Source organism: Anolis carolinensis, unplaced genomic scaffold (assembly GCF_035594765.1).
Source record: "Anolis carolinensis isolate JA03-04 unplaced genomic scaffold, rAnoCar3.1.pri scaffold_12, whole genome shotgun sequence".
Classification (NCBI taxonomy): Eukaryota; Metazoa; Chordata; class Lepidosauria; order Squamata; family Dactyloidae; genus Anolis; species Anolis carolinensis.
In genome coordinates this window covers 14,437,816-14,451,491 of record NW_026943823.1, presented here as the reverse complement: position 1 = coordinate 14,451,491, position 13,676 = coordinate 14,437,816, and the positions used below count along the sequence as shown (strand labels likewise).

Sequence of the window (13,676 nt, the reverse complement as noted above, 5' to 3'; positions counted from 1 at the left end):
TGGGGGAAGGGGGAGATAGGATCTTCTTTGCAAAGGGGTGTCAGAACCCACAGGACAGTCGGAGGTGGCAGTTGAAAGCAACTGACTGAGGACAGAATGGGAGGAAGTCAGGAAGCTGAGAGTGGGATAGGGGGGCAGAGGAACCATAGAAATAGTGCCATGCAAGACAGGGCCTTTGGTAGGATACTCCCCAGCCCCACATTCACCCACATGACAGAAATGAAGAAAAACAAACAAGAGTTCTTGGTTCTTGGGTTCTTTCCTTGTTTAAAAAAATCACAGTTTGGTTTGCATGGGAGTGGAAGGGAGGCAGCTGAACAAAACCAATCAGAATAAGAGATAGAATGATGGATACCGAACCACCAGCGAGGCAACAAAGGAGCCCCTTCCGGGCCCCATGGACAGATAAAGGGCTGGCTTCAATCCTTGGGGATCATGCCCTTGATGGCTGACTCTCGGTTGACATACGTCGCCCAGTACACCATGTTGAAAATGGCAAACAAGACCGGGAACACGATGCGGGACATTTTGTCTACCTTGCTGACACTGTTGTAGGTCTTCTTGTTCTCGGGGGGCCTCTCTTCCAGCCGGGGTGCCTTGGGGGGCACCACCACCGTGGCAGGCGTCCCGGGCGTGGTGGAGGCTGCACTCTTGGAGATGGTGGGCAGGCCGGGCTCCTTGGTGATGTTCAGAGCATATGTGGTGCCCACAATGTTATAGGTGTTGTTGGTCTTCTTGGCCAGGGTGACTGGCTCCTTTTTCTGCAAAGGCAAAGAGGGGGGTTGGAGTGTCACCAGAAGAGGGGTGGCCTCCACCTGCTGCAGACATGGAAAGGCCCACATAAAATGGCATGTGGGGCCCCTGGGCCTCCTTGGGCATCCTCACCTTCATCTCCTGAGCCTCCAGAACTTTCTTCCCATCCCAGGCCCAACTGCGCTTGGTGAAGTAGTTGACGGCGGCGAACTCAATCAGAGCCGAAAAGACAAAGGCATAACAGACGGCCATGAACCAGTCCATGGCAGTTGCATAGGCCACTTTGGGCAGGGAGTTTCTGGCACTGATGCTCAGCGTGGTCATGGTCAGAACGGTGGTGACCCCTGAAACAAGAGCAGGGAGAGGCTCAGGCGGAGGGAACAGCCCCCTTCCAGTGCTAGCAGGGCCATCACTGGGCGCTGCAGCAAGGGCCAAGGGGCAGCAGAGGCAGTGAGGGAGGCCTGGTGAGGGGCTGTGAAAACCAGTCAGGAACGGAGCAAACAAGGCACTTGCCAGAGAGGTTGGGGAGCTTCTCAGCGTTACAAGCCAACCCATGGCCGGTGGGAGAAGAGCCCCTAGTCTTCCCTCAGGATCCTCCGGCCAAGTGCAGTGAGCATCTATGGGGAGCTAAGCCCCCCCCCCGCCTGGCTGCTGACAGGGGCAACTGGGGACCCCACCTCAGAGGGACAATGAGCCACTCCAGGTTCCCATTCAGCCTTCAAAAGAGTTCTTCCTCTGCAGGAGGTTCAGCACCTTGGAGAGTTCCTTCAAGCCCATCCCAAACCCAGGAAGGCTGACAAGGGATTCATTGTCTGCCCTCTCTTCCACAACAGGGCCAATGTAAATCCAAGACAGGACTTTTTTGACACAAGAAGTCACCCCTGCTCTTTTCCTAAGGCTTTTCTTAGGGCTAAAATGTCCAAGAAAAACATGTTGAAAATTCTCCTAGGGGGAATTTCAGGTCCAAATGGTTTTATGATTTGTTTTGCAGAAGTGTGTGTGTGTGTGGGGGGGGGGGGGGAGGTACAATTGCCACCCACTGCTCTACAGACCCCCTGCCCACTTCTCATTGCCCCTTTTGACGATATCCTGACCCCCCAGGACCCCAAACTCACCAAAGACGGTGCGTGCCGGGACACTTTCCCGGTTAAGCCAGAAGGAGACTTGCGAGAGGATGACCGTCATGATGCAGGGCAAGTAGGTCTGGATGACAAAATAGCCAATCTTTCGCTTGAGGTGGAAGTAGGTGGTCATCACAATGTAGGTCCCTGGGCAGATGGGGAGAGGAGACATGGCCAAATATAGCTCACACCCCACCAAAAAATATGCAACACACTTCTGTCAGTCAAAAGGGGTCTGGTGTCAATAAGACCAGTGTTCTCTTCCTTCTGTAGCTCCTCCATGGGACTTGGGCCCAAGGCATGAGTCCCCAAATCCAGTGCCAAGACTTGCTTGCTTGTATGCAAGAGCTCTTTCTGCTCCAGTAGTGAGGGGCTGGCCAGGCCCCTCAGGAGTGCTAGCTGGGGCTGCAAGGAGCTGCAAGGCTTCCTGGCTGGGGCACGGAGACATGGCGGCAGTCTGAGTTATTGCCACTGTGATTGAAACAGAGATTCTAGGTGTTTGGGCAGCATCGAGGCTCAACAGAGGCCAGGAATGGGTCCCTCCAAGAGGGCCTGGCCCTGCTCCCTTCTCTGCCTCCCCCTTGCTCTCTCACCTGTGCTGGACTCAATGGAGTCCCTGCCCACATTGTGCCCCAGTAGGTCGTATTGGTTGAGGCGCGACCCCCCTTCAGCCACCTCCACTTTCCCCAGCGTCCAGGTGTAGATCACCTCCGTCTTGGTGTAGGCATCTGGGGAGGAAGGGGCAAAGCTGTCAGCTGAGTGGAGGGCAGAAATAGGACTTTGGGACCTCAAGACACTCATCTGGAGGAAGAGGGGTAGGAAAGTATCATGGGGCTCAAGCCACCAATTTTGCATACACACAGAGACATTGGCCCTTTGTTTAAGAGGCAACTTGGCCAACACAATAGCTCCAAGGAAAAGAGCAGGAAAGATGTTGTCGTGGACCAGCAACTTGTGCATGGACACCACTGGACACTACTTTGCGTAGCCCAGTGCGGGAAGGGAGGGGAGCAGGTAGGAACCCTCCCCCTTTGAATCTTTGTTTTGTCTAGCAACAAAGGACTCACAGCTCCCGAACTTCAGTGGGCAAGCATGCACATCCATGGGGAAGTCCTCCAGATGCATGGGGCATTCTGCATGAATGGTCAGCCTGAAAAAGAGAAAACCCACTTGCTAGAGAATTATGGAGGAATGCAAAGTCCCTCTTCTGCAATGGCTATAAAGAGAAAAGGTGTCAGCAGAGATCTTCAGAGGCCAGGAGGGCATCCGAGGAGGGCTGCCTGCCCACCCTCTGCCTTGGGAAGCCCACTGGCATCTGCCACAAGTCCTGGGCGAGGAAAGGGGGACGCACAGCATCCAATGCACACCGACACCTGGCGTCCCACACTGACCTCATGGTATAGAGGAGGGTCCCATTGTCCACCAGCCGCAGGAGTTTGTTGGGTGTGGTCATGTTGTGTGCGACGGACTTCTTGCCATTGTGGAAGAAGGTGTCTGGGGTCCAGATCTTACTGGCCAGCAGATTGTTCAATGGGAGGATCTTCATGGGTCCGTCGAACTTGAGCCTCTCATCTCGCCAGGACTGCCGGAAAAACACATCAATGGTGTACTCCTGCCAGAGAAGAGGGTGACAGCACAGATATTTCTGTCAGTTTGAGTTTCTCCTTATGGCCTGACTACCAAGAGCACCGTGGTCATGCCATCATCTCCAGGGGAACAAGGAAGGGCAAGAGAAGCCCAAAGCCAGAAGAGATGGACCCTTCCTTGGCCAATTGCCACCAGTCAACATTTTGAGGAGCTACCAGAGACCCACACACACATCCCATGTGCAGGTTTGGATGCTTGTATGCCACAGATCTATCCACCAGCTTCTCAGTCACTCCAAAGAGAAGGGCACAATGGCATCCCTCGTGCAAAGTGTGTGCCCACTTGAATGTGGATGTGGGTGCCCATTTCTCCAACTTCCCTAGCTGACCTCCCCCACAGATGGGGCTCATGTGTCTCCACAAACAGTGGGGCTCGCACAGGGAGGCCAGCAGAGCTGCTTGTGGGTCATGTAGTGCATCCCTGTCCCCCAATGAAGCCATTCAGGGGCCGCAGAAAAGCCCAGCAACAAGTGCCAGCGAGCGGCAGACAAAGCTGTAGCAGGAAGAGCAATGATGGCTGCCATGGCAACAGAGGTGGCCTGATGGGAGAAGAGGCTGCCAGACAAGGGGGCTGTAAGCGTGTGCGTATTTGTGTCTGTGTCTATGTGTTTGTGTGTGCATGCATGTGTGGCTAGATGTGGCCAGCTGAGCTCCCCTCCTCAGGCATCCTCTCCATAGGAAACATCTGCCAAAGGGAGGAGGAGGAGGGGCAGAGAGGGGGTGATCTTGAGCAAGTCACACTGTCTCAGCCTCAGAGGAAGGCAGAGGTAGCAAACCCCCCTCTGAACACAGCACCAACTTTGCTGGGCAAAGCTGACATTGTCTCTGTCTTACATACTCAGAGCATTGGATCTGCCTTGCTGCTTTGCTTTGCTTTGCCTGCCTCCATTTCTCCCCTCTTCACAGTCCATTATCCACACTCCCTTAATCAAATGGGCTCCACCTTAGAAGTAATTATGAGATACTCCCTGAGGGCGGGAAGGCTGAATCTATTAAGGTGCTCTTCTTGGGTGTTAAAGAGAAAAAAGGGGAGGGGAAGGGGGAGGAGGAAGCAGGAGGGATTCCCTCCCAACAGAAAGTAAGGACGGAGAGAGGAAGGGAAAGCAGAGCTGCTGCACGGCATGCAATCTCACCCACTGAATCTCCCCTTCTCTGTCTATGGGGTGAGGGAATGTGACACACCTTCAATGGCCACAGCTTCTGGGGGCCACACAGAGGGTGGAGAGCTGGGCTGTTTGAACCTCATCCTTTTGGCCTGGAATGTGGTGCAGGCTGCCAATTACTCGGGCTCCATGTGGCTTTTTTAATTAGTGGAAATCTCTTGCCACTCCCAGCAAGCCCTCTGGCCCCTCCTTATTTATTTATTTATTTATTTACAGTATTTATATTCCGCCCTTCTCACCCCGAAGGGGACTCAGGGCGGATCACATTATACACACATAGGGCAAACATTCAATGCCCATAAACACATCAAACAGAGACCGAGACAGACAGACGCAGAGGCAAGTTAACCTTCTCCTGAGGGGATGTTCGATTCTGGCCACAGGGGGGAGCAGCTGCTTCATCATCCACTCTGACGGCACTTCCTCATTCCAGGTCGTAAATTAGTTAACCTTGCCTCCCCACTTTTTTTAATAAGTGGTACCTTATTTCCTACTTGATAGATGCAACTACCTTTCGGGTTGCTAGGTCAGCAACGAGCAGGGGCTATTTTTTATTTTTAATTGACGGGTGCTCACCCCGCCACGGGCTGGCCTCGAACTCATGACCTCATGGACAGAGTGATTTATCCTTCCCTGTCCCTTTAGAGTGGTTTGCTCTCATTTCACCCTCTACTGCCAATGGAAGGAAGAAGGACCCTCCCAAGTAGGTGCCGCCTGGATGCATCAGACTGCCACTCCCATCACTCATCAGAGGGTTCTGAGGGAGACCACCAGCCTCATCCCTGGGGAGAAAAGGGCTCCTGGAAACCGCCTCATCTCTGCCTCTGGCTTTGACACACACACAACATGCACACTGCCACTGCCACTGCCACCACCTACCATATCTGTGTCTGAGACAGGTCCAAAGCTGGTCACGTAAATGTTTGTCTTGACCTCAGTCACCGCATCTGCAAAACACCAGACGAGAACAGCTGTTGGGACAGATTTGCCTTTGCAGACTGATGCTTCTGTTAGAAATATTAAAAATTAACTAGGTATTTTTAATTACAAAAATATGAGTCAAGCACTGCAAGGGTTAAATAAGCTAGCATCGCCCTGAGGAGAGAGAGTAGGCCAAAGCCTGTTAGAGTTAGTGGGCCAAAGCTAGTGTCGTCCTGAGGAGTGTGAGAAGGTCTGGTGTGAGAAGCTTTCTTTAATAAGCCCACTTGCTCAAGGGTTTCCATGGCTGATGTCCATATGGGTCTTCCCTGCTGTGGCTTCCCTGGTTGTTACACTGCTCTCAGACACAGGCAACTGGAGAACAACTTGCCTCATAAGCCCCCAGAGCACCACTGGCAGGGAGAAAGGGCATGCAGGGCTCTCTCCACCCAGCTTCTCTCAACCCCTCCTGGCAACACCATGGATGCCCACCATGTTCCTGGCAGCTGTAGGCTGCCACAGCCCTTTCCCCCTTCGGCCCAAAGCAACAGACCCTGCTGGGGATATTAGGGGCCCATGCCAGCAGCAGCACTCTGTTGCCCTGTTGGCTCCCTTGCTCTGCTCACTCCTTGCTGAGTTAGGCAAACATCTTCTAGACCGCAGATGGGGGAATGCACAGGAGATATCCAGCCACAACTAGTGGTGGCCTCCTCAGGCACACACCAGGAAAGGAAGAGAGAGGAAATGGTGCTGAACCACAGGGACTTCTTTGTGTCTTAGCTGATCCTGTTGCCTCTCTTCCCTGCCCTGTCCAGCCTCTGGCCCCTTCTTGCTCTGGGGGCTCCAGCCCCAGACACACAAACAGAGATGCATCCAGCAGCCGCTGAAATCCCTTCCTGGGCTGGAGGAGGAGGTTGCCCTGCGTCCTTCCCAAGAGCAGACTCTTTTGGCAGAAGCCGCTGGGGAGAGTGTCATTCCCTTCCCTGCAGTCATGAATCACACCCACAAGGTGACTCTGAGCTGAGCACTTCTGGCTGGCCTCCCACTGCCCGGTTCCCCTTCCTCAGCCAGTACCCAACCCCACCCTCCCTCCTCCTCTCCCAGTGCAGGTCCACAATGGATTCCCACCAGTCCCCCTCCCTCCCTCCCAGCTGCCCCATGGTGGCAGTGAGGCCCCTATCTCTCTCCTATGCCATATGCTCTCCTCTGCGCGCTCTGTAGGTTTCCCTATCACTGGGTCCCTAGGTAAAGGTAAAGGTTTTCCCCTGACGTTAAGTCCAGTCGTGACCGACTCTGGGGTTGGTTCACATCTCCATTTCTAAGCCGAAGAGCTGGCATTGTCCATAGACACCTCCAAGGTCATGTGGCCGGCATGACTGCATGGAGCGCCGTTAACTTCCTGACGGAGTGGTACCTATTGATCTACTAACATTTGCATGTTTTTGACCTGCTAGGTTGGCAGGAGCTGGGGCTAACAGCAGGTGCTCATTCTGCTCCCGGGATTTGAACCTGAGACCTTTTGGTCCGCAAGTTCAGCAGCTCAGCACTTTAATGCACTGTGCCACCAGGGGCCCCTACTGGGCCCCTAGGATGCTTTTTAACTTTCTCCCAAGCCCTGCACTGAAGAAGGGGCTGGGTGGCCACCCCAAGTCTGCAGGGGAGAGGAAAGGGCATGGCATGTGCCCAGGAAGCAGGGAGACCAGCCCCACAGGTCCCTTCTGACAGGTCACTCCCTGGGCCTGACCGCCAGCTGGCTGCCTCCTCCCTTTGGGCCCTTCCTTCAGACAAAACCGAATGCAAGAAGAGATGGACTGACCTCCCAGGCCGGGCCGCAGCCGGTTGTCGTAGCCATCCAGCAGCCGGTCCAAGATGCGGGTGAAGATGGTGATGTTGTCTTTACTGTCGTCGTCAATGATGTCTGGGCCATGCTTCTGGGCAAGGCTACAGTGTCAAATGGGGGAGAGGGGGCAGTCAGTGTCAGAACTTTCTTTGTCAAGGTAGTTCTAGATAAGCACCCCCTTGGCCCTCACCCTGGGCATGGCTCCCAAAGACGTTCCCTGGAGAGGCCTTGCTGGATACAGGGAGACCTTTGGGGGTGGGAACCTGCCAGGAGGGGCCAGAGGGAGACTGGCCTGAGAATAGGGGGCTAATGGTGGTGGGCCTCAAAGGGACATGCATTGGGAAAGGAGGGCTGGCTTATCAAGGAGACGCCAACCTTAATTTGGATTTTTTGGCTAAAAGGGCCCATCCTCCTGTCATTTGGCCAAGTGAGGCTAATTCTCCAGTCACTGAAAGATACACAGCTTTGTTCTGCCATTGATATTTTCCCCCAGGGAAGGCCATTCATTGTCTGACTTTCATGATCTTGTTGCCAGATAGCTCCTTTCCGGTGCTTTCTGGGTTATGTTCTTACTGCTGCTCTTCTCCTAAATCTCATTTGTAGGTAATGTGTTTGCAATCAATTGCTGTTACAGCGGTTCTGGTGTGGACAGGAGAAGCAATGTGGGTTCCTTTTAAGAACAACTGGGCCCTTAAGAGGAATTTTAATTGAATGCTTCCTAATTTCAGCTTCTGCCAGTTGTCTTGCCTTCTGCTTGGGCCTTTTCCAGAGCGTCTTCTGCTGAGTGAGCTTTTCCCTTTTCTATCTCGGTTTGTGTTCAGCATCTGAAAGTCTGCCCCTTCAAATGCCAGGACACCAGATGGGCACCAACCTTTCTCCCTAAAAATACGGTTGGACTAGCGGTACATGGAGCCCTCTACCTGGAAGCCCCCAGGAAGGGCAGGGGAGGCCCCCAGCCCCACTCAGCCCCTTCCCCAACCAGACCCAGGGCCACCTTACCCTTCTGTAGGGAGAGCAGTGTAAGCGAAGAGCAGAAGAAGAAGCAGCAGAAGCCTGGGACTAACAGCAGCCGGGGCCCCCGTGGCCCAGTCTCTCCTCAGCGCCATCCCTTTGGGGCACAGCAGCAGTGGCGCCTCCCAGCAGAGTTTCTACAGCTGATGAGAAGGGAGAGAAAGCAGGGAGGTGGTTGCAAGATATGTGTGTGGCACTGGCCCAAAGAAGGTGACAACCAAGCCCCATCTTTGACTGGACTACCCTTTCAGGAGGACATGGGGGGGGCTTTCTATCACCTTTTCTCTCCCCCACCTCCTTATCCCCTTTTGTTGGGTTTCATTCCTGAACTGCAAAAGTCTCCTGTGTCACCAAGCTTCCAGTCCTCAATGAGGAGCTAGGCTAGAGACAGGGCTAAACTGAGGGATTTCTTCCACATATTCCTATGCAAGTTTTCCCAAAAGAGCTTTGTTTTTCTTCTTCTTGAAGGCCACCATCTCTCCCACCCCCCTGTAATAATGTAGTTATGTAATTCTGTGAGAGAATGTTAAGTTTTATTGCCCTGGGATGGCCATGTGACCACTCGCCATTTTTCCATTCTTCTATTTTTCTTTCTACCTATGAGGATGCACATTTTGCCTCTCTCTAGGCCAGTGGTTCTCAACCTGTGGGTCCCCAGGTGTTGTGGCAGAGCCCCCGATGGTGTAGTGGACTAAAACCTCGTGACTTGAAGGTTGGGTTGCTGACCTGAAAGGTGCCAGGTTCGAATCCCACCTGGGGAGAGTGCGGATGAGCTCCCTCTATCAGCTCCAGCTCCATGCGGGGACATGAGAGAAGCCTCCTACAAGGATGGTAAAAACATCAAAACATCTTGGCGTCCCCTGGGCAACATCCTTGCAGATGGCCAATTCTCTCACTCCAGAAGCGACTCAAGTTGCTCCTGACACAGAAAAAAAAAAGGTGTTGTGGCATACAGCTTCCAGAACTCCCACCTAGTTTACCAACTGTTAAGAGTTCTGGGAGTTGAAGGCCAAAACATCTGTGGACCCACAGGTTGAGAATCAATGCTCTAGGCAAAATGTAGCTGCAAGACCTTTTACCTCTTTAGAAGATGAGATTTAGTAAGCTAGTTTGCTCCAAGACCTTATCTATCAACTATGTATTTCTTTTACTTTAATAAATATTTTTGAACCTAACATTTTGACTCTGCAATCCTAAGCCATCCTAAGGAATGGAAGCTTATCCCAGCTCACCACATGTAAGTTTCTGCTGGTTATGAAGTTTAATTCTGGTACTCTGCTATATTTATAGTGGAATTACCCCAACTGAGGGTTATTTTGAGTCTAACAGCTCAGACTCCCCGACACCTTTCATTCTCCACAACAATGTCCATCGTACATGGACAAAACCCTTCCTTGATCCAAATTGTGACCAGTCACTTAGCATCCCTGGGAGTTGGGACCAAAAGTGTCACCCACAGATGGCAACCTCTGGCCTGCCACTCCCTCACCCTATCTTTGCCTTGGGAGAGTCTTGGGCCTCTTTCCTTTGGCTTTCCCATGCTGTCCTCCCCCACAACTGGCAAAGTCCCCTTCTCAGCTGGAAATGGGGCTGAGTAGGAGGGGCAGACTAAGCCCAAGAGCCTGGGCTTAGTCTGCCCCTCCCAATGGCACTTGGAGGCAGCGGTGATCAGGGCCCAGACTCAGCCACCGTCACCTTTTGGGATTATGCCCTCCACGATAGTGGTGGCTGAGCCTGGGCCTTGATCACCGCTGCCTCCAAGTGCCACTGAGAGCCCCTTTCCTCCCCTTAGAAGCCCCCGAACCACAGGGTCCTCTCTACAGGGACCCACGAGCCACCAAAAGAACAACAGGCGACGGCCGTGTGGGCAGCTGCCAGGCGCCTTCCGCTGCACTTGCTGGCAAAACACTCCATTTTGGCACCACGATCCTGGCAGCCTGACTCACAGCCCCCGCCATTGCAGCAGCCGGGCCGCTCTGACTCACAAGGACGATGCTGCCGCCGCCACCCCAAACCCCAAAACCCGGTGTCAGGCCGCAGGCACAACAAGACAACCATACCACCACCACCCTTGTGAAGGAGGGGACAATATCCTGAGGGCATCGGTTGCCCCTCCAGGGTTCCTTTCAGCAGGAGGATCATGGAAAGGGGGGGGGGGCTGCCTAGGCAAGGCCTGTCCTGCCCTGTGAGGGGTCAAGGGGGAGGGGCAGGGCTGGAAGGCAGAGCGAGCAGCAGGAGGCCTTTGTGGTCTCCTTTTGTGTGTTTGTGAGAGAGGTCTTTGTACAGAAACTGGGTTGCTGTGAGTTTTCTGGACTGTATGGCCACGTTCCAGAAGCATTATCTTCCGACGTTTCACCTGCATCTATGGCAGGCTGTGAGGTTTGTTGGAAATGAGTCAAGTGGGGTTTACATATCTGTGGAATTTTCTGGGTGGGAGAAAGAAAGAACTTGTGTCTGTTTGCATGTATGTTGCACAAGATAAAGGTAAAGGTTTTCCTCTGACGTTAAGTCCAGTCATGTCTGACTCTGGGGGTTGGTGCTCATCTCAATTTCTAAGCCGAAGAGCCGGCGTTGTCCGTAGACACCTCCAAGGTCATGTGGCCGGCATGACTGCATGGAGCCCCCTTACCTTCCCACCGGAGCGGTACCTATTGATCTACTCACATTGGCATGTTTTTGAACTGCTAGGTTGGCAGGAGCTGGGGCTAACAGCGGGCACTCACTCCGCTCCCGGGATTTGAACCTGGGACCTTTCGGTCTGCAAGTTCAGCAGCTCAGTGCTTTAATGCACTGTGCCTCCAGGGGCCCCTATGTTGCACAGTTTCCAAAATATCCCAACCTTTAAGGTTGCCTGCCATAGATGCAGGCGAAATGTCAGGAGAGAATACTTCTGGAACATGGACATCCAGCCCGGAAACCTCACAACAACCCAGTTTCTGTACAAAGACGTCTCTGAAACACATTCAGGAGGAAATGCTTCTGGAACATGGCCATCCAGTCCGGAAAGCTCACAGCAACCCAGTGGTTTCAGCCATGAAAGCCTTGGACAGCACTTTAAATACAGAGAGCCAGGGGGAAAGTGGAAGGCCATGAAAAGAGCACTCAAGGGCTTCCTTCCTTTTCTGTGTATGTGTGTGCTGGAGTGTGGAGAAAAGGATGAATGGGGCGGTGTGTGTGTGTGTGTGTGTGTGTGTGTGGGAGAGAGAGAGAGAGAGAGAGAGACTTTGCTTCTTCCTTTCTCATTTCCAGGGGGCTTTGTGGGTCCTCTTGAAAAAGGGGGCAGGAGAACCCAAGGCGGGGTGTGGGGGATAGGAGGGAGCCCTGGAAAGGGGCGCAGGCAAGGCAACTCCCCCGAAGGAAGCAGAAGGGGACACCTGTCCCCCCACCAGGGCCTTTAAAATGAAGGAAAGAGGGTCCCTTTGTGGGAGGGAGGGAGAGAGGAGTGAGACCGCTAGAAAGAGGGCCCCTTCCAGCCCAGACTGGAAGGACTGGGGAGGGGGAGGTTGGAGGGCCCGCCGGTGCCGCCATCTCTCGCCCCTCCCCCCTGGAAAACGCAGCGCAGTTGCAGCCCCCCCCCGCACCCCTCCGCCTTACCGAGACGCCGCCGCCGCCGCCCCTCCTTTGTTGCAGCAACACATTAATCAGCCGCCGCCGGAGGGAAAGGGGAAGAGAGGGGAGGGGGAAACGCTGGCGGCGGGTCTGCGGGGGGGGGGGGGGGAGGGGAGGGGGCGCAAAGCCAGGAGCAAGGAGGCCGCCTCTGTTGGAAATCGCAACCTCCCAAGCCTCTCACTATTTGGTTAGGTTCTGTACCAATAGTCTGCCCGCCAAAAGCCCCACCGACACGCACTAACGCCCCCCTCCCCCTTTGAGGTTCGCGGTGCCCCCACGAAGCGGATAAGAGGACACAGGAGAGCCACCCCACCCCACCCACCCCATGGCTTCCCACCCGCTCTGACCTGCGGGCGCTGCGGAGGAGACGCGGGGTCCGCCTCGCCGCCTCCTCCTTCTCCTCCTCCTTCTGTCGCCGGTCGGAGGGGCGCATGGGAGGGAGGGAGGCAGGGAGGGGGGAGGGAGGGAGGCGGATTGGGGCGGGGGTCTGCCCTCCGGGGCAGACAGAGAGCGAGAGAAAGAGGGGAGGGATACAGAAGGAGCGGAACCCTTCCTGGCCGCGCTGCACCGGCGCGCCTCGTCGGGAGAGAAGCCAACGGGGAAGGGGAGGGAGGGAGGCGGCGCATTTGCCCCGCAACCCCACCCCCACCCGTTTCCCTCAAGGACCACGAGGCCTCAGTGAAGCTCACGGGCTGGGCAAGGGTCGCAGAGGGCAAGGTGGGGCCTCTGGACTTTGTTGGGGACCTTGTGGCCCCCAAGTTGCCAGGCGCAGGTGTTGGGTTTCATCCCTGAACTGCACAAGTCTCTTATGTCATCAAGGGAGGGCGGGGGGAGGAAAGGGCCTGGGGCTGTTAGGAATTGTGGGAGTTGGAGTCCAAAACACCTGCAGGGCCCAAGTTTGCCCAGGCCTCTCATATGCGCATCCCTCTGCTTACACTTTCTGCATGGCAAAATGGGGTTGGACTGGATGGCCCTTGGGGTCTCCATGATTTCCTGCCTCATAATAACAATCATAATAATAATAATAATATATTATTATTATTACTGGCAGAAACCAGTGCAGGTGGTCCCGGTGGTGATCGGCACATTGGGTGCCGTGCCAAAAGATCTCAGCCGGCATTTGGAAACAATAGACATTGACAAAATTTTGTCAACTGCAAAAGGCCACCCTACTGGGATCTGCACGCATCATCCGAAAATACATCACACAGTCCTAGACACTTGGGAAGTGTTCGACTTGTGATTTTGTGAAATGAAATCCAGCATATCTATCTTGTTTGCTGTGTCATACCATAAAATAATAATAATAATAATAACTGGGCCTTGCAGCCCAGGAACAAGCAGTCAAAGAAGAAGAACATGCCCTGGCAGAATATGTAAAGCAAAGTGAAGAACCTGCTTTGATTGAAGTAAAAAATCAGAAACTTCTCAAAGCACAGCAGACAAAAAACCAGTACAAGAAAACTGCACTACAAACTAGAGCTGACAACTGGCACAACAAAACATTGCATGGAAAGTTCCTTGACAAAATTGAAGGAAAAGCTGATAAGGAGAAGACCTGGCTATGGCTCAGGAATGGGACGCTGAAGAAGGAGACAGAAGGCCTGATCCTTTC

The 13,676-nt window shown here is 53.9% G+C and overlaps 1 protein-coding gene across 2 annotated transcripts; it reads right to left on the bottom strand.

The window, feature by feature from the left end:
- Nucleotides 1–240: 240 nt before the first annotated feature.
- On the bottom strand, nt 241–12,687 carry gabra3 (gamma-aminobutyric acid type A receptor subunit alpha3). 2 transcript variants are annotated; one of them, XM_003226418.4, is made up of 10 exons: nt 12,409–12,687; nt 8,441–8,595; nt 7,418–7,542; nt 5,563–5,630; nt 3,266–3,486; nt 2,942–3,024; nt 2,468–2,602; nt 1,869–2,021; nt 886–1,097; nt 241–761 (listed from the first exon to the last, which is right to left on the bottom strand). In XM_003226418.4, the coding sequence occupies exons 2-10, from the start codon at nt 8,545–8,547 to the stop codon at nt 420–422; spliced, it is 1,446 nt and encodes a 481-aa protein (XP_003226466.3). In that variant the 5' UTR covers nt 8,548–8,595; nt 12,409–12,687; the 3' UTR covers nt 241–419. The 2 variants fall into 2 exon arrangements, with proteins under 2 accessions (XP_003226466.3, XP_062819877.1); XM_062963807.1 differs by lacking the exon at nt 12,409–12,687 and adding an exon at nt 12,047–12,314.
- Between the last annotated feature and the right edge of the window lie 989 nt (nt 12,688–13,676).